Raw genomic sequence first — 20,590 nt, 5'->3', positions numbered from 1 at the left:
TTTCTCCTCTCACTCTCTTTGTTCTCCGCCCTTCTCTTCATCTTCCTCCTCCTCTCATCTCATACCATACCCTTGCTACGCTCACTTCCCCACTGCTATGCCGTAATTCTAGTATATTTATATTGTTTGCTAATTATCAATGTTGTGAGACGAACAATACTGTAGCTAAAAAAATGAAATCGATCGACTTGAATTTCATATATTAACTTTCTCTTTGTCCAATTGCACAAAGCAAAATAAGCACGTACTGCTGGAACATCTTATAAGAGCAAGTCCAATGGAGAGTTGCTAAATTGGGCAGCTAAAAGTGCCATATAGGCTAGCTTGTCCAGCCAAATTTGGCTCCCCAAAATAAAAAAACCAATCAAATCGTGTTTTCTATTTTGAAGTGCTAAATGATACCGACGGTATAGTTTCTGCCATCCGTCTATTATTTTTTTTCGGACAAAGACCCGGTTTTGTCGTCAAAATTTAACACTGGGGGGCATCTTAAGAAAGCAAAGGTCTTAACTTTGGCTGAATTTTTGACTCCTTCCAAATTTAAGACCCTTTTAACTGCCCCATTGAAATGACATTTTTGTGGTTGGGTTGCTATATTTGTCTTTAGCCGTCCATATAGCCCCTCCATTGGACTTGGGCTAAATTATAACAAGCAAAATATGGGCTCAATCATAGTACCAAATATCAAGATATGGGCATATATCGACTTTTAAAATCTCGATATATTTCGTCGATATATCCCCTTGTGTGGGGATATTTTACATAGGAGCATTTGTTGATATCGTAGATATATCGATAGAAATAAAAAATCGTCAATAATTTGTGATATTTGAGCGATATTTAATGATGTTATGGTAGATATATAAGCCCAACCGAGCAATGACAAATAAAAAATTGGCAAAAATTGTTGCATGTTCTTCATACCCATTTTCACTTGTTCTTCTTGCTACTCATATTCAGCTTAAACCAAACCACGATCCTTTAGTTTTCAATTTTTTATTTGTTTCCCTTTCCGTTTTGTTTTTCTTTTCATTCTCTTTGTTTTGCTCTTGTTTTACAATTCAAATTCCCCAATATATAACCAGATTACTCGAACAAATTGGAATTGGGTTTTATGTCCTCACCTTCATCTTTACCATATCATTCACACTTTCTTGCAATATCAGTTGGGTGGTACCGGTCATTTGCGCTTGCCATTTGCACCACATTTGATAAAACTTCATAAGTGAGGAAGATGACAGATTTTATAGTTTTAGGTCTATGTTTTTTTTCCTTAAGATTGAGACTTGAATATGGAGTCTGCACTCTTGAGGCCTTTGTGGTAAGAAGAAATAAGTCCTGCTACATCAAGTTGAAGTAGAAGGTTGTAGTTTTGTCACATCGAAGCCTTAGCTTGCTGGAACTTTTTTCTTACAAGGGACGGCCAATTTCTTGTTTCTAGGGATATTTCGTAAAATATCAATATATCGTGATTTTATTGCGATATATTGTTAGATATCAGCGATAATTACACAAGAATGACAAGTTAATATCCAAATTTTAATATCTTGTACTATGGGCTAAATTGTAAAAGAGAAAAGTACAGTATACATAAATCGACAAATAGTTTCTCTTTCTCTTTGTAACCTTGGAAAAAATTACAACCCCCATCTGAACAACAACAACTCTCCATACTTGTAATATGACGAGTGGAGGTGGGTCATCTGAGATTGAGAAGAAATCAGTAGCAGCTGATGAGTTTCTTTCCACGACTATTCTCAATGCCGACAAATTACAATCTAACATGAGAGTCATCTATTACAGGTTCACTTTGTATTTGTTAATTAAAGTAGATATTCCTGATATAGTTTTGGGTCAAAATTCTAAAAAGAAAGGTTCTTTATTTATGTTTGTTTCAACAGCCGAACGTTTTTGTCTATCGTCGCTGGAGTCATTGCTGGAATACTCGGATTCACCAACTTGACTGGTTTTGTCTTTTATTTCCTTGTCATGGCAATTACTTCTCTGGGACTTACTGCCAAGGCAAAGTTTTCAGTTCATGATCACTTTGATTGCTGGAACAGAATCGTACTCGATGGATTCTTGAGCGGGCTAATGGTATTTTTCTGGACACATGCTTTTGTTTTCTTTTCCTTCTCATTATTTTATTGTAACATTGATCATTAAAGTTACATCTGCTGGCCTGTTGTTCCAGTATTCCCCTGTATAATATATTACAATATTTGTTGCGTCGAATGGGGTCCTTGGTTGTGCCTTTGAGAGAACCCAACCAATCTGCTGCTCTGTTGCACTCTGAACTCGTGCTAGAAGTACTCCCTGTTTAGCTGTTTCTTATTCTAAACTAGTGAATGCCCGTGCCAGTCGGCACTCTAGACACATTGCTTTTGAACAACACTCCAAGAGAGACCATCTCTATGGTAGCATTGTATCGATGATATAACCATTTCCAACAGTTTTATACTTCATAATCATTTCATACACATACTCAAGTGAGTTTAATTATTGCAATTCTATGCATTTCATTTCTCACAAACCAACTCATTACACATACTCTTATACATTCATTAATTTAATACATATCGAATGAGAATGATGAAAATAAGGGGAGAGTCTTCAATTAAAGCATCATCATTTTTTTAAAAAAATAAAAAAATCCAAAGAAGTCTCCTTTGTATTTTCAACATTTCAAAAACCTAAAATCAATTTAAAAATCAAACAATACAATTCTCATAGATCAACCATACCAAAATATATAACTTCATATTTATACATAACACAAATTACTTCTAAAACTAAAAGACAACTCATTAAACATTAAAGAAGACTTTGCATAATTTTTCACAGGGCTAATTCTAGTAACGAAAGGGAAAAATAAAATAAAATAAATACTCCGCCCACTTATTGTTCACACCATTCGCTACCATATGGATTGGAGCAAAAGACTACAATCATGTCATTTGAAAAATTATGGCAATTTAACTTGGTACCGCAAACAAACCACATACACATGATTTTTTAGACTTGATACATTTAGCATATTGTTTACAAAAGAGATGGTTTTCAAAATAAAATAATCTCTATTCTTATTTTTTTAAGTATCCACGATCATCAACAAAAAAAAAACTATCATAAAACTTACATAGCATATATATGGATACAATATATTCTTTATTTTCTAAACCAATAAAAGTAACATTCTTTAATTTCTCACTTGCCTTTTCTTGGTATCGATGTCCTTAGAGAAGAACTTACGGGTATATCGACATTTGTAGTACAATTTCTTGCATTAGGTGGAAGAAAAACGGATATTCTTTTGAATAAGTACATCCGGACATGGCCTCATAGAGTTGTTTGAAAACCGGTGTCCTCAAATCAATGCCAACATATTGTTTTATTAATTGTCATGGCATAAGCTTCGAGCAGGGAATTGTCGTCTTGATAGTTTGAAAGGCAACTCTGCATTTGAGGGAGCCAGAGATATTCTTGGGATGATCTTTGGATTTCGGATCAAAATTTTAGTGAAGGACTTTTCGCACATTGAAGCACCATAAGTCGCGGTCTCATTGCAAAGGCCATCTTTAGGTGCTATGTTCCGAGCAACATTATAGGGCATCGGGGTTTTAACTTGATATTGAAAGGTGGTAAGCTAGAAGCGGTCGGGAGTTCGAAACTTCGGTGGGATAGTGAGCCCCACTTGGATTATCAATATCATCTTCGATGATTTTATCTGCCGCCAAATACATTTGCGCTTGGGGAAACAAATTGAGTGCAACCTCATTAATTGCACTCACATCATCATTTTGCGATCGGTTAAGAAATTTGGAAACGGTGTGTCCATAACATCCAATTGGGGATGACGAGAGAAGATGAGTTCTTGGATATTGGTACATTTCGTATTCCATTGGCAATTATGCGATTCTTTGGGATTCGAACCAATCTAAATGAATCAAAGCAAAAAAATGAATTTATTAGTTTCTAAAAATAGCTCGTTTATATATGGAACTAATGGAGAAAAAACATTCTAATTAGAAGGCATTAGTAGCACACCTCCAACAAAAATCGGTGAATTCGACATTCGGACTCTGCCATTTCAAGCCATGTATTACGTACCAAGTGCAAAACTTCTAAATAACTCCAAAGGAAAGAGCCAGTAGTGATGCACCAACAAATTGCTCTCTCGCCTAACAAAGTGTTTGTCGAAAATTTTTGATACCACCAAATATCTTCTTGTTTCCACAAATATCTTGAAGTGTTCTATCCACGACCTCAACCAGGTATCTATGTTGCATGGGCACCTGTCCCAAACAATTAGTTTTGTTTCTTTAAATAGGTTCGAATGTTTAGTAAAGCCTGAAAAAAGTGGTATCCATCACATCAATTGGAATTTTAAATGTAGAATGGGCGGTCGTCCACCGGACAATGAGATGCAATTCGATGATGCCACCGCGGATGACAATAAGACCCGTCTTTGCGTGCCTTTGCAATTGTATTATACAAAAAGTTTTCCCTGTGCATACCGCTCCATTCAAAAAGAAAAGTTTGCTCTTGTCACCATATCTTGAATCGATCCGCGGCCCGATTATAAGCATGAAGTTGTTCGGCATTAAGGCGACTCACATCACCGCCGACCTCTTCTCCTATGCCTTCATCTTTGAAGTTGGCGTTGCTCCCAAATGAGCCTATTGCCAACAATTTTGCCCAATCCTCCTTTTTCTTTGGCATGGGCGGAAATCTTCCAAGATTCTAAAAGGATTTGTTCCTCGGATAATCTGTTATTTGCTCAATTGGATCGGGATGTCGTGCTTTATGTCCAAGATCATCACATATACTCGATGCAAATTTGCTCCAAAGTAGATACGGAAACGGATGACACTCTAAAAGAATTACACAAAACAACCTCCGTAGTTGATATAGTTTTCATTATCTCTTCTAGGCATTGTATCCACTCATCATCGACTTCCAACTGACCCGCGGGTAATACATGCTTCTTTGTATGTGTTGTACACGGTATATCACCAACTTTATAAAGATATGCAAAGGAGGTAGGCCCTTTTACTGATAAAGTAGCAAACGTAGATAAAACCTCTCCCGCATTGGGGCTTGCAAAATACATCCTACCAATGGAAGGTCCCGAGTCCTAGGAGTCCACTCTTGAGAGTCTTTGTGAAAAACATAGTGTCTTGGAAATTCTTGATAGGTAAATGCTCGTGCATTTGGATCTTCAAAGACAACACTTAAAGAAAGCCGCCGGTGTTGAGGTTTGGTTGGCTCGGGCAAGAATTGCATCCATGGGCTCTTTGCTATTGAAAAAACAACCCTATGCATGCCTTCTAAATCCAATCGTTGGACACTTGGAAACTCTTTATGCATTGGATTACAAATAGATGCCATTCACTGGTTGGTCCAATGTACCTTGCATCGATATATTGTCAATCTCATCATTTGTTCCCGCGCCACCATCGTTGCTTTGTCATAGCCTTTGTAGATGTACTTGTTAATATATTTAAAGCTTGACACGATGCACAAACTTCAACATTGATATGGCGGTCAAACATTTCGATTTATGATATGCATTGTAGGGAACAACATCTCCATTATCAACTTTAACCATTTTATTCCTCCTCTTCACAAAATATTTCTTGCCGATTGTCGCCTTCGGTAAATGGAGTACCCTTTTTATCCATAATTGTTTCCTCCACAAACTCTTTTGGATAGGCTTTGGTGCATCGACCATTTTCCATACATGAAGCACTCGGATCTCGATCACCACGGGGGCCATGAACCATGCACTTCTTTTTGTTTCAAACAATGCGGGGTTTGGGTGCGGGAATTCGCACATACAAATTTATCCACTTGCTCAATTGTTTGGATCTTGTCATCATCTTGAAAGAGAAATAAAAGGCAATGCATGTGTGGAAGACCTGCCTCAAAGAAATTCAATGGTATAGACATATGCAACCACCCGGCCGAAGATATCATTCTTCAAGATTTCTTTCATAATTGCTTTTCGTTTCAGCGAATACCGTGCAACTATTTTCGGGCGAAGTGTCTAAGTCCGGTGTTCCTTGAGCATCTTTAATTTCCTGCCAATTAGGGTTTGCATTGGAAATTTTCATGAAATAATCTACTCGCGAAAAAATTGAATTTTTTCTTCTTCTCTTCTTCAAAGGTAATAAGAAATAGAAATGGCCACGCCGGCATTCAAATCGACTACCAAGAGGAGCAGTAATTCCAATTCTTCATCTTCTCAATCTTCTTCTAGAAACAACACTAATAATAATTCAAGCCATCATTGCTCAAACTTCGGGGTTGATATAATTGAAGTGGATTTCCTGCTTCATCGAATGATGATCTTGAAGCTGTTAAGATTATTGCCAAAGAAGTCGGTAATGCTATTGATGATGATGGGCATGTTCCTGTTATTTGTGGTCTTGCTAGATGTAATAAAGCTGATATTGATGCTGCTTGGGAAGCTGTTAAGTATGCCAAGAGGCCTAGGATTCATACTTTTATTCATACTTTTACTTGCATTGGAAACCCGCATCTCTACCATTAGATCTTGGTCAAACAGATCTGGACCGTTCTTTATTATAGTTTTGTCTTTTAGTGAAAAAAAAAAAACCCTATCTTATTAGATAGATATGGACTATGTTGACGTAGTACCAATATACTTCTTTCCTTCCATTGATGTCTGGTGCTAGCTCTCCTATGAGTGAGTTGCATGATCCTTGAGCTGGAAGAAAATTATAGGACAATACCGTCTACATTGATCTTGGCATTACCATCTGTGTTAATCCTGAGATTTCCCTGCTTAGGTGGTTCCCAAGTGCACTGGATTGTCTTCTTCGTTGAAGCTGAATGTTAAGCTGCATGGCTTCCTTGATCCTTGAGATGTTGAATTCTATCCTTGTAGAATCTCTTCTCTGCTTCTTGAGACATTTTGACAATTTGTTCTCAATCCTTATGCTGTGCTTAAATTCCTCATTGTTCCTCTTAGACGATAGCCAAAAAATTTACTGACACAGTAGTCTTGAGGACTTCATTCGTCTGGTCCTCTATCTTGTACCTGTTATATATCCATCTCTGTTATTGTCCTGGTGTTTGCACTGTCCTTTGAATTCGCACCCACTGTAGTTTGCTGCTCCACATTTTTCGTATAGTAGGGGACTGGTGTTTGTCTTCTGGGGTATATGACTTGAGCATAACAGTGTTAGCTCTTTCAAGGGACAGTTATGGCTTTCCAGATGGTTTCCTTTTCAATTGAAAACTTTCATTTCAACCCACAATTTCTATATTATTTTACTTGTTGACCTGTAGTTCATTTCAACCTACAATTTTTTAGTAAGTACAAGATATGCTATACAAATAAGAAAAGATAAATAAACGAACACAGAAGGGAAAAATACAAATAGAAAGAGAAATACTAGGGTAGCACATTGCACAAAATGGGAACAAATACATATATAGTAAAATAACTCCAAAGGAATTTTAGCTTACTAAAAGGAAAAATTTGTTTCTTTCCATTGGTTGTTGCTAGGACATATACCCCCCCTCCAAATAGGATAATTATTCTCCTCCCATCCAACCATTTAGCATTTCGTTCTTGCCCTACGACATATGTTAGCTTCTTAGGAATGTACTGTTGGACTTAGAATTCATATCTATCTTATTTTTTGTTCTAAAGCATTAAGCATCTAGGAGCTCCTGTCATTAGACCCCTCATGTATCTTGTTCCCAGCAATTTCACGTCAGGCATCTCTAATCATTTTTTCTCGGTTCCATTGAATGTCCAATGGCTTAAGAGTTATTAAATTCCCCCCGTCTCTCTCTCTCAAGTCATTTATAGCAACTCACTGATGATGGTTTGGTATTAACACTTTTTTATTTTCTGCAGTCGTTCGTGTTGTTCTGGACGTATCCTTCAATGCTGCTTTACCTCTAATACAGTAACAGTTTTATAATGAAATCTTATTAATATCTCTGCACCCGAGATTTGCGTAATGTTAATTATCTATGATACATATTTAATCACTAGTGACCAAAAAATAATGGAAAAACTTACTTAATCGCTGAGGATCCATTCTCAAACCATTTGTCATACATTTCAAAGGAAGCCATATTAATTTGGATTTGAGTGATGAATATGGAAAGAGTATGCAGTCGGGATGGCTGGAAAAGAATGGATTCCAGTGTACATATTATCTTTTCGTTCAATGAAATTGAAATTTCAGTACTGTAGGAACAGGTAAGATATGGAAGTGTATTGCTTTCTTATGCTTCTGGAATTGTGTAAGGCCCCATTTGGCATTCTCAAAAGCTATAAGCTCTTTTTCCTGTGTTTGAGCTTACTACGTATGTATATTGCTCTTATATAATTGATTAGCAGAAACAGCACATCACTCATCCCAAAATTTGGTTTTGCCACTACAACTTGCATGATCTAATCAATTAATTGAAACATTTTAGCTTGGTTTGAGCTATTATCAAAGAGAAAATCAGCTTAGCTTGGTATTACTGCAGGTTTTTTTGTTAATGATTTTCCTTGAACATCCTTAGATTTGCATATGACATTGTGCACATATTCTAGTGAAGCCGCAGAAAGCTGCATGGATGGCGGTAACCTTGGTCCATTCCTGCTAGATGAAGTCTTCTCTGTTTTGGGGTAAAGCTGCAAGATGTTATTGAATTATCAATCGAATTGGGAAACGATGTCTGTTGTCAACATATGGTGGTCTTTTTCTTTCTTTGTTGGTTCTCTTGGTTTATCGTGAGTATTCACTGGATTCTGTTTTTCTGCTTAATCCAAGGGCTGTAAACTCTGCATCGGATTATTATTATTTCTAATCCTATATCCACGATATGCAATAGAACATTTTGTGGCATGAGAAATGCTAAATCTAAATTAAGCTCGACAATAATTGCAAAGAAATTTTTGTGGTTCTATCAATTGGTGGAAATGGAAAGAGAATGACTGTCAACCTGCAACGCTGATGTCCTGCAATTCTACATAGTATAAAGATTCATGTCGGCAGTCCTCGGATCAATGGGGTAGTACGTATTTGTTGCCCTGGTTTAAACTGTGCAGCTTGACCGAACTTTAAAAATGTATCGCTTTTGATCAAAACAACAGCCAAAAACTAGATTGACACTTTCAGTGGCTCCATTATCTGAATTGAACTAGTTTTTGAGCCCGTTCAACAAACGGGGACCGATTTTATATAATTGATTTGATTTTTTTTTTTAATATTTTATAAATTTAATTTTTGAATTATTATGTATCAAAAAGTTTTAACTATAGAATATTGTAATGATTCAAATTTTGATGAAAACACATATTTATAGAAATATTCAATGTGTCCAATATTAACGGGGACCGTTTTCATATTATTATTTTTTAATTTATTTTTTTGAATTATTATGTGTCAAAAAATTTAACTCCAAAATATTTGAATGATTGAAGTTTTGATCAAAACAAATTTTTTTTTGAAATATTCAATGTGTCCCATATTTTACCATATTTGTTTTAATATTTAAAAATTGCTGTAGAAGAAACCGTCATTGATAGCGAATGAGTTGAATTCCCAAATTTTAGTTTAGAAATTTCAAGCATCTATTCTACGAACCATATACTAAGCTCATACATAAACTCTCTACGAACGGGTGTCGTTATATTAAATTGTTATGAAAAATATTCATAATTATGCATAGTTTATGAGATATTCAAATAATTTTTACTTACGGAAAGTGAAGATCATATTGAAAAGATGTATGATAACACACCATTTTAAATACGAAATTATACTTGTCAAACTAATATTTTCTGGTGGTTTGAGGGATTTTAAGGGAGATTTTAAGGAGATGAGAGTACCAATTAACTTTTGAATCAAGTGGAAATCCATGATCAATATTACAAGCGGTAAGCTCTATAAGATATATGTAGGGGTTGGGAGGAGAGATTATTGATGTTTTGTTATGTGTAAGTAAGGGTAGCCCATTCTATGTTTTAGTTAAATAGCCAAGGTTAAAATGTTTGATATGGCACTGAGTCATGAATGAAATAATACAGACCACATGAGATACTGAAAAGTTTCCTTCATTGGATATATGACAAAGGCTTTATTGAATGCACTATTTCCACTACTAACATATTTAGTGATTTCATAGAAATGGTTCAAAATTTTAGTAGTCAAGAGAGCTTTGTAACATCTTATCTGGGCTACATTGCTTTAGTTGCCCTCACTTTGTTCGAAGGATACTATCATGACTGACTACTACAATACTACCTTACAATCTTGAAACTGTACCCTTTGGATTTACACATTGGTTCCCTTGGAAAATTGTCATTGAACATATTATTGAAAACATAAAAATGAACTGCCATTGAACATATCATCAAAAACACAAAAATTCCTCATATTCAACTACATATTTCAATTCTCTTTTACATATAGAGCAACACATGTACATAACTAAGAAATTATCTCAACATTAGTCGTAAACTCTCTAACACACTCCGACCAAAAACTCATTCAAGTGTATATTTTTTAAAATATTAAACACCACACATAGTCTAATCATCCTCTATGGTATACCACACAATTGTTTTATGCATTAATCCTTCATAGTTTGGCACTTTCATTAGAACCATAAATAGTTGTAATCCATTGTACCCCTTGAATGTAGCCATGTGATCTGCGCTATCTTTGCATCCCTAGAGTCTATTAAATGGGTTTAAAATTCATATTGCACAACTACCAAAATTAGTATTCTTAATTAACCATGCTTCATTTGAGCAATTAGCTAAACATAATGGGAAATCTGAGTATCAAAAGAACATAAAGATAGACAACAAACTTACTAATGCTTCCTTACCATTCAAGGCAAAACCCAAAGTGGACCCCTACCAAAAACTAATACATGATATGCAATCAAGGGGGGGAGAGAGTGTGTGAGAAGTAGTAGTACATTGTTTTTCAAAAGCTTTTGTAGGGGTGAAACCTCGTAGTTTCAGAAAATCTTATACTGATAGTCATATAACATATAAGTATATAACATTGTAATTTTTCCAAACCCCATGTCTTTATCCTTGTATGTAATGATATTGATAACGATATGTTTAATATGAGTAAATTGGCATAAGTGCATAATGAATAAATTGTTATGTAATTTTGAGCAGAGCATGTAGCCCTTGGTGCATCTTAATGTGGTGAAATATTTAATCCTAGCACTAACGTAGTATGTTTTGTCTTGAGCATGCATGAGTATGTAGTTTTAGTCTTCTAGACTTAAGTAGCACATTTAGGGGGGGTAATAATGCCCTACAGCCTAACTATATCACATCAGACTACGTCTGTCAAATTTTCAGAATATTAGACTTTAATAAAAGGGCGTTGGTTGCTATTCTTAAAACAACTGGCATAGAAAAAAAAAGCAAGTATTGTACACTAAGACAAACCTTTCCATACCGGACATATATAATATGGTAACACAACCACAATCTCCTAAAAAAGTGGGGCGCAATATATGAGTATGTTTATACTATGACATGTTTAGGTGGCTTTCATGAGGTTTGGTTTGATAGGATCTTATCAATCTAATTAATATCAGATTGTACTAATCAAATGCTAGAATAAAGATCATTGTGGCGATCTTTAATTTCCTTTAGTGGATAATTGTGTTATTATATGGATATGCACCACATCAATCTAATTAATACCAGATTGTACTAATCAAATGCTAGAATAAAGATCATTGTGGCGATCTTTAATTTCCTTTAGTGGATAATTGTGCTATTATATGGATATGCACCATATCATATCCCCTGAATTTGTGACACTAATATATTCTGCTAAACAAAATGCCTAAAAGGGGAAACAACAACTATCTTGAAAATATGCCTAAAAAAGAAGAATAACCATAATTTTTTAATGTCAACTTAGCATAGAGGATACCAAGTAATATTATAACAAAGTAGATGTAATTGATCGAAAGGGATTACAAAACCTGTAAAGATTACGCTCATTGTGCATTTGTGCCAAGGTTAGCCTGGAGATTTCTCAACTGGTGTGACATGTATCGAGTTGAACAACAACCCTTTAAATATCGATCTGCAACCAAACTCACATTTATAAGGCTAGCAACCTTTTATGAATGTTCACCCTACATTCTCACAAATGAAACTTTAAAAAGACTACGAAGAGGCAAACATTAATCAAGCAATTTCAGTCATGAACTGAACAACCCTTAGAACAAAAAAAAAAAACTCTGTTACAGTTTTTCTTACCGAGTTCGAAAAGCGGTTGAGGTTCAGTCCTACATGTTCTAAATAGCAGTAGCAGCATTGTACATCAAGATAAAAAACTACTTTGGTGTCATAATATATAATCCAGCCAAAAAATGAGTTCTTGAGTAGCATTGCTAATTCTTTCAAATCTAAATATTTTAAAGGAAACATGCATTAGGTTATGAAGATTTGTACTCTCATTTCATGCATCTCAAAGAAAGATTGTAATTCTAAAATATTTCCTCCCTCTTGGGTATTAACATCACCATATTTCTACTTAGTTAGGTCTCTCGGACATTAATCTTTGATAGAGATTTTATAAAAATCAACTTTTATAATAACATTTAATACCTCAAGCATACACATACTCGACAAAGCTATTTACACATGCCTGTCAACTAACAAAATCCATTAATATATTCACCACACCATATAGTACACAACTTAGTATAAAAGAAGCAGTAATCTTATCTTGCACATAACATTTGATAGATGAAAAAAAAACATAAAAGTCGAGTAGAACCAACAGTGACCTTCCTAATCCTAGAAATACCCCAAGCTTTGTAGCTTAATAGGTATATGATTTTCTTGAACAACAGACACACATTCCACAAAGTCAAGAAACAATATAGGGATGTGTGGTTCCCCTTGATTGAATGGTGTTGCTAATAACTTAATAAGCTCTCATTGTCTATTCGTGGTGGTATATTTCTTATGATTGGTGAGATATACATGAATGTCAACCAAACATATGCTTTCTTTAGAGTCAGCATTTGCATAACAACTTATCATAAGTTTAAGTGGTATTCCTACAGTACTACCATCTTGTCACCTTCCACTTTTAGCTCATGTAGGTGAAATCCAAGGCTTCAACTTTTACACTTAAAATCTAATAGTAGCCTAAATATTTATCATATTTTTAACAAAATTCCGTGCACACATTCAACGATGAATTCCATTCATAAACCAATATCATTAGTTCATTACCTTCGTAAATTAAAAACAAACCCAATACTTAACTTTGAGGTGGATAAATGTACCACTCTTCAATATAATTTTGTCTTAACGGCATAAATCGAAAAACTATATTTGAAGTAAAATCTCAAGATTACCTCAGCTTGCTTTAGCCTTTTCATCTTGCATCAATGCACGCCACCACAAACGGTCTATAACCTAAACAATTTAAGCATAGATCTCTTTAATTATGATAGGATAAGCAAGGAAAAAGTTCTATGTGAAAAACCACCAGGTATGGAATATAGTTAGTGACTTAGACACTTAGTGTACATTTTTAATTGCTAGCACCTATATATATTATTATGTATAAAAAATCTTACTTCCAAACTATATTGAAACTCATACAATAAATTAATTGATCAAAGTTCCCAGTGCCAATAATTTGTTATGGCTATTAAACAAAGTTACAAACATAAAGCGCTGAGTAAAATTCATTAAAAAGTAAAAATTTGCGTTGTTGGTCATCAGTGTGGAGAAGATTGGCATGAAGGAGCTCCACTGACATTTTCTTATAACACTTGCTACTTTTAACCTCAATAACTACAACATTTGGACCCACTAAAGAAAACAATTAATTATACCTCTTTGCTTCTACTTATACTTGTAAATGACATATTAAAATAAGATTTTCATATATGAGAAGCCACAATTGGTTTTAATGTAAGGGTTCAATCTTTCATCAATCAATTTCCAACCCTTAAATTTCTGATAGATATATCTCACACACAATGAAACAATATATTAGTGCAAGCATAGCCTTGTCATACGGCATAAAGCCCATTAGGTGCAACCATAAAAAAAAAAAGATGCATAAATCCATAAATCCGTCATAGAAAGAAGATTTGTGTGCATCTAGGTAATCAAGATGCTAATAAAAAAATCAATTACGGTTTCGTTTGAATGGTTAGAAAAGGCACTCAAGTAGGACATAGAGGCAATATTTTATATTGTCTTTTTATTAGTACAAACTCATGAAAATTAGCCATTTGTGGAGATTGAACCCACGACCACGTGATTAAAACCACACACTCTACCACCGAGCTAAGAAGGCAAAAACATACTTTAGAGACAAACATGCTTATGATCCTTCATAATGGATACGTGATAATGTGAAGTTAATTTGGTATTTTCACTTTCGGTGTATATTTCTCATTGAACAGTGGGTTATGAATGCTCAAGTTAGATGGTAAAATTCTAATAAAAGATAAATAATGGTTATTAATGCTTAAAGATAAGCACTTTCGATCTAACTATTTACTAACTTTAGAAACCATTCTTTCAAGCCAATATGTCCCAAAAATTATTGAAGCGAATAAGTATTTGATTTATTTCTAATCAATGTGTACTACATTGGTATTAATCCAACAAACAGTTAAATCCATATAGGTGTATTTCATATAAGTTACATTTTTATGACTGACTTACTAAAAGAATTAACAATGAAAAATGAAAAATGAAAAAGACAGAAAACAAAAAACAAAAAATAGACAATGTAGCAAAAGAAATGAATGTGTTTAATGAACAGATAAAGTACCTCTACTATTAGCAAGATTAGAATAGTAATGTAGTTGTCTGCCCTCAAGAATCTTTGAGAACTTTCTTGAAACTCATTCAGTGAGCACATTCCATGGACAATTCAGCATGCATGGATGACTGGTTCTAGTCAACATTGTTCCTCTTAGAAGCACATAACCTAAAACATGACCAACAAATTGTTTGGTAAGACTGCAAAATAGAGAGAATTGAATAACTTGTAATCCTATCTATTAAAACACCATTTCAAATAGGAAGACCTGCAAAGATATTTATAGAGAAAAACGATTATTATTGAAACATATAACATCAAACTCATTGCAGTAATTATCAATTATTCATAATATATGTAAACTGACCCATGCGTACTAAATCAAAATTCCTCATAAACAATTTCCAAAATAGTACATACTGACTATTAACATGAGAAGACAAACTTTAATTAATTGTCGAAGGACAATGAGAGTTTTAACCTGAATTTTGAGATCAAAGTGAAATTGATTTTTTAGAGAACATTGCTATGTGATCTTGGAGAGTGATTGAGGTTTTAATGGTGACAATGAAGGGGTTTAAAAATATGAGTTTCTTCTTTGCTAAGACATATAGGAAACCATTTGATTTAGATCAAAGGGTTTTCTCGTAATTCCAATAATGTGCAAAACACAACACACATAAATATTGTGGAAACATGTTTAATGTGGCGTGTGATGTAACGCAGGGAAAGTTAAACTGAAGCTAGAAATAATCATTAGCATAAAGAACCCTATCTATGGTAATGTATGGTATACTATCTGAACTTTCTCCATAAGGGATCACTCCATTCGTACTTTCGAATAATGTTATGTGACCCTACAAAAGAATTCTAAAAGGCAGCCAAACAGGTTGTTCAATTATTGTTTCAAACAATAAAATTTATGAGAAATTAAAAAAGAAAAACATAATAGGCATGAAAATATAATAAGAATACATGGTTGTGACTTGTAAGCAGTTTTGCCGAAGTACAAAAAAGCTTCGCATGGTCATGGTAGCTAGCAAATGGAATGGGTTGTTGTATATAGAAGTGTTGTTACAGTTTATAGACAATAGAGCAAAATCTTAAGAACACAATACCTAGCAGCGAAAGTGAACTAATGAAATACACAAACACAGTTATGCGCAAAACACACTACACAAAATATTTTTACATGTTTAATGTGAACATGTGCGGTAACGTTCAGAGAAACAGAAAAATTACTTAAGGATAGCTCAACAACAAACAACCCCTTTCTTTGTTGGGAAAAAAAAAACCCTTTTATTTTACCGGTGTTTAAGTAAAAAACACAGACATTGTAGATATTGATATTAGAAATTATTGTTTGAAAAACTATAATATATATATCAGCAAAGAGGCTACGTATTCATCAAGGGAGATTATACACTGAATGCATGGGCTTTAATTTAGCAGCAACATAAATGTCAGCAATATTTCAAACTTGTGCACTTGGATAATCACAAAAGATCAAGCTTAAGCGAGCATATAATAAAATCAAAATATTGGGAAAAAAAAAAAACCTTTTCTTTTACCGGTGTTTAAGTAAAAAATACAGACATTTTAGATATTGATATTAGAAATCATTGTTTGAAATATATAAATATATATATATATATATATATATATATATATAAATAGGCAACCTATTCATCAAGTGAAATTATATTAATGAATGCATGGGCTTTAGTTTTTAAACAACATAAATGTCAGCAATATTTCAAACTTGTGCACTTGGATAATCATAAAAGATCAAGCTTAAGCGAGCATATAATAAGATAAAAAAAAAAAAAAAAAAAAAAAAAGAAAGAAAGAAAGAAAGAAGACCCCATTGAAGTAAAACTATAGAAAATTTGAAAAAAAATCGTACCTTTAGATTTGATGATTGGAAGCCGAAAATAAAGAAAAACTATTCTCACATGGCTACTAAAAGCATGCAACGTCACTCTGATTTAAGAGGAATTCCCAACACCTCCCTGCCACATGAGAAGATTTATACAATTATGAGACACAAAATCTACATGAAGGCAGCTACTGATTGAAAAATACCAACGCTTATAAGGATGAAATATTACCCGAGTCGCAAATCTTGACAGTGTTAGGTTTGTAGCCCCTAATTGATTTGTCATGTAGAAAGCCCAGTCAGTATAATTCCATTGTGACCAATTTCAGGAAAACAAAATCCACATGGTAATCACATAGACACAATCAAATATCCCTAGCAAGTAGCAACATATAACTTTGTTTAATATCAAGTTTCCAAAATCTATGTTCTTTTACAAAAAGTCGAGCGTGTTCTTGCCACAGTTCCATAAAATTTAGGATTGGTCATATATAAATTAATCACAATTTAAACAAATGTTGCATGAAAAAAACAAAGATAGTAGTAACCACTTTATTTGTATTTCTAATTTAGCTATTACAGCATAAGATTGAATATCACAATATTCTCAATATTGAGTTTAGTTGATTCATGCATGAAAGGTAGTATAGAATTGTTTAGCGGATAGACATGCACATCTAATAGAAAAAAAGTGGTCTACTCCCTATTTCTCCTAACCATGCCTAATCAATTGATTCTTCATCAAAATTGCAATGGAAAGTTGAACTTCTTCATCCACAAAGATATATGATCTGACTTCTCTCCACCTAATTCTACTTGTTCTCTTATAAATATAAGTTGGAGATGGTTCAATCAACAATGCAATAACATTTCGGTCCGCTAATATTATTGTTTTTGAAAGGCTTAAGCTTCCCCTTTTTCTTCTCTTCTCTCCTCCCCTCCCCTTCCCCTCCTCAATTGTCTTATTATTTGCGTTATTCTTTTCTTTTCTCTGTATATATTAGTATTACTATCATTTTTATTTTTATTTGTGAGGGAGGGAATTACCATTTCTATGTAATACTACTCAAACCTAGAGCAATTGTATCCTTAAAGCATAGACTTGTCACCATAGAGAATAATACGACAATAATACTAACGATAGTAATAAGATTTAATATTTAAAGTCTCTTTTTGGTTAATTATGAAACATCTCAATTATGTAAGAAGCAATAGGAATTCGAATTAGCAGCATACCTGAGCTCCAAAAAACGCAAGCTCAAATGCCTCATCAAATGTCAAATGTGGTACAGGCAATGCATTTTCACATATATTATGATATCAAGTTAAAACCCATCCACATCCTTCCAAACCTGCGGGGAATTGAAAAGTAGCTCATCAAACATAATTTGTGGTCTATTAATCAATTAATAGGAAACTCAAAAGATAATAGACCCTCATCTAGGACTAACATACTATATTATTTTTGGAGATTGGTTCAAAGCAAAATGAAGTCAGATCAGTTCAATCTAAATTGTGGTATGCACTAATACTTTTTGAAGTGAAAAGGTATGAGCCGAGGTGTTTAACTTGCCTCGAGGAGGTATTAGGGCTTGTCAAAACTAATATAATTAAAATCGAATGATATTTGAACCACATCATGAATTCTTTGCACAACTGAATTTCAAATTTTCAGTTAATCGAATACATGTTGAGGTAGAACAATGTAATACCGGTTATAGAATTAATCAAGTACTTTTTCTTTTTTCTTCATTTTTTTTTTCTTCTCGACAGTGGGTTTTGAACCCAAGTAAGCGGTAAAAACTAAAAACTACCACAAACTTTACCAACAAACTCTTGGGAAGATTAGATATGTCAAAGAACTAAGAACACAGAGTGGAAGACTTTTCGAGATTGTTTGAGGTGTAGATGATCAAGGATTTAGATATGTTCAAAACGTGAACATACATTTCCAGCAAAGCCAAAAAGACATTACCAAAAAAATTCTGGATGTATTTAAACTTACCTGAATCTCTCGCACTCGCAAGGCTTTACCAATTGTTTTGGCGGTTAAATCACTACCACCTCTACCCAAGGTAGTAACTGCGCAAGGTTTCCAACCCTACAATTGAGACAACATAACATACAACACGATAGTAAAAAAATGACAAAAATCTCCATTGATGAAACAACCATCTCAAAGAAAAGATTTTGATAATTGGCAAAAGAAAATAAAATTTCATTTATTAGGAAGACCTTTCCAAGGAAGCCAGTAACAACAAGAATGGCGGGATCAGTAATCCAATCACCATGCAACCTCTTTGCAACAGCAGATAAGTTGCTTCTAAGATGTCCGCATTTGTAAAGTCATCCGTGGTTATAAAACCAATTTCAAACGTATCATACTGCACATGGGAGTGAAAGAATTAGCAAAATAGAAAAGGAATCCAAATGCAATACAAAGGAAGAGTAGGCAGGATTTTCATAAGGGTTATTTAGGGATTAGTCCTACTTATTTAGGGGTATTTAGGGATATGTCCTAAAATTATCGATTATTAGGCTTTAGTCCTACTTCTATCGATTGACCTTGAGTCAACTCGGTTGACCTTGGTCAACCCATTTTATAATAATATAATTTTCATTTTTTATGAAAATGGCCAAACTACCCTTCAGCGTGCTTCACATGTGACTTTATATTGGACCTTTCGAACACCAAGTTAAACAATAGACACGTGTCAAAAATCTAAAGCATTGATCCAATGGTCAAAATTAGAAACATTGATCCAAGGTATTTCACGAACTTAAATTCAAACTCTTTAATGGCAGAAAAGTAGGACTAAAACCTAATTAACTCAAATACAGGAGGGGTTAAATCCTAAAAAACTAATTCTCTCTAATTGAAAGATTTGAAGCTTCCATATACTGCCATTGAAGAATTCGAAACCTTAACCATCTATCTTCCAGTCACACTCAACTTTACATCATCTATCTTCCATATCTCCTTCAAATCCGTGGGTTGAACATCATCATGAGAAATAAGTTTTTGTATACAAGAAAGTCCAATCACACTCAACTTTATAGTATTTACCTCACATGCCATCAGCCCACATCTATTAGAAAAGTTAAGGCCCACTTAACCAAGATCTGAACTGGGTTCTAACCGACCCATTGATCATCTTCTCTACCCATATTTTCCACAACCCAATCTAGACATACCAACACCAAATTGACACCTCCAACAACACTTAAACAACAACCAATCACATTGAAACATCAAATCATAACCAAATCGCCATAAATTTTTGTTTTAGAGACCATTCTCTTGTGCGTTGGTTAAGTACCCATATTCCAATATCTTGAAGATCTTGTTGCACAAAAGAAGTAGTAGACGGTTGGCAGAACAAGGCGTGTTGTACTATGTATCTTGTCACTGAAGGTGTTTGGAGATTGATCTATTGCTTGGTCATTGGATTACAGAATGTAAGGGGTTACAATCTTCTGTTTTTATATGGAGGGTAGTTTGGTCATTTTCATAAAAAATGAAAATTATATTATTATTATAAAATGGGTTGACCAAGGTCAACCGAGTTGACTCAAGGTCAATCGATAGAAGTAGGACTAAAGCCTAATAATCGATAATTTTAGGATATATCCCTAAATACCCCTAAATAAGTAGGACCAATCCCTAAATAACCCTTTTCATAAAGTCAGAATCAACATTCAAAGCAAACAACAAAAGAGAAAAGGATACATCAGGTAATACAAACGAAGAGTAGGCAGGATGAAGAAAGCAAGTCGATGCTCAACAAAGCCTTTTCTGATGTTAAAAACAAACCTCCTTTTTTTTTTTCTTGATCGGTAAAATCGGGGATGTTATCTGACCGTGTTTGTTTCAAGTTGCTCATGT

At 34.1% G+C, this 20,590-nt stretch overlaps 1 protein-coding gene and 2 long non-coding RNA genes across 3 annotated transcripts; 1 reads left to right on the top strand and 2 right to left on the bottom strand.

Annotated features, from left to right (window-relative positions):
* Window positions 1-1,051: 1,051 nt before the first annotated feature.
* On the top strand, window positions 1,052-8,929 carry LOC147524121 (Rab5-interacting family protein). The gene is made up of 4 exons (XM_086601997.1): window positions 1,052-1,803; window positions 1,902-2,097; window positions 7,895-7,914; window positions 8,557-8,929. Exons 1-4 carry the CDS (start codon window positions 1,682-1,684, stop codon window positions 8,585-8,587), a joined length of 369 nt encoding a protein of 122 aa, XP_086458123.1. The 5' UTR covers window positions 1,052-1,681; the 3' UTR covers window positions 8,588-8,929.
* Window positions 8,930-11,935: 3,006 nt separating this feature from the next.
* Window positions 11,936-16,986, bottom strand: LOC147524120 (uncharacterized). The gene is made up of 5 exons (XR_015196874.1): window positions 16,937-16,986; window positions 16,732-16,837; window positions 14,835-14,993; window positions 13,396-13,456; window positions 11,936-12,107 (listed from the first exon to the last, which is right to left on the bottom strand). It is a non-coding gene; the product is annotated as an uncharacterized LOC147524120 (long non-coding RNA).
* A 760-nt stretch (window positions 16,987-17,746) lies between these two features.
* On the bottom strand, window positions 17,747-19,235 carry LOC147524119 (uncharacterized). The gene is made up of 3 exons (XR_015196873.1): window positions 18,940-19,235; window positions 18,710-18,805; window positions 17,747-18,056 (listed from the first exon to the last, which is right to left on the bottom strand). It is a non-coding gene; the product is annotated as an uncharacterized LOC147524119 (long non-coding RNA).
* Between the last annotated feature and the right edge of the window lie 1,355 nt (window positions 19,236-20,590).

Source organism: Coptis chinensis, chromosome 1 (genome assembly GCF_015680905.1).
Source record: "Coptis chinensis isolate HL-2020 chromosome 1, ASM1568090v1, whole genome shotgun sequence".
In the NCBI taxonomy this organism is placed as follows: domain Eukaryota; kingdom Viridiplantae; phylum Streptophyta; class Magnoliopsida; order Ranunculales; family Ranunculaceae; genus Coptis; species Coptis chinensis.
This window is presented reverse-complemented; position numbering and strand designations above follow the sequence as displayed.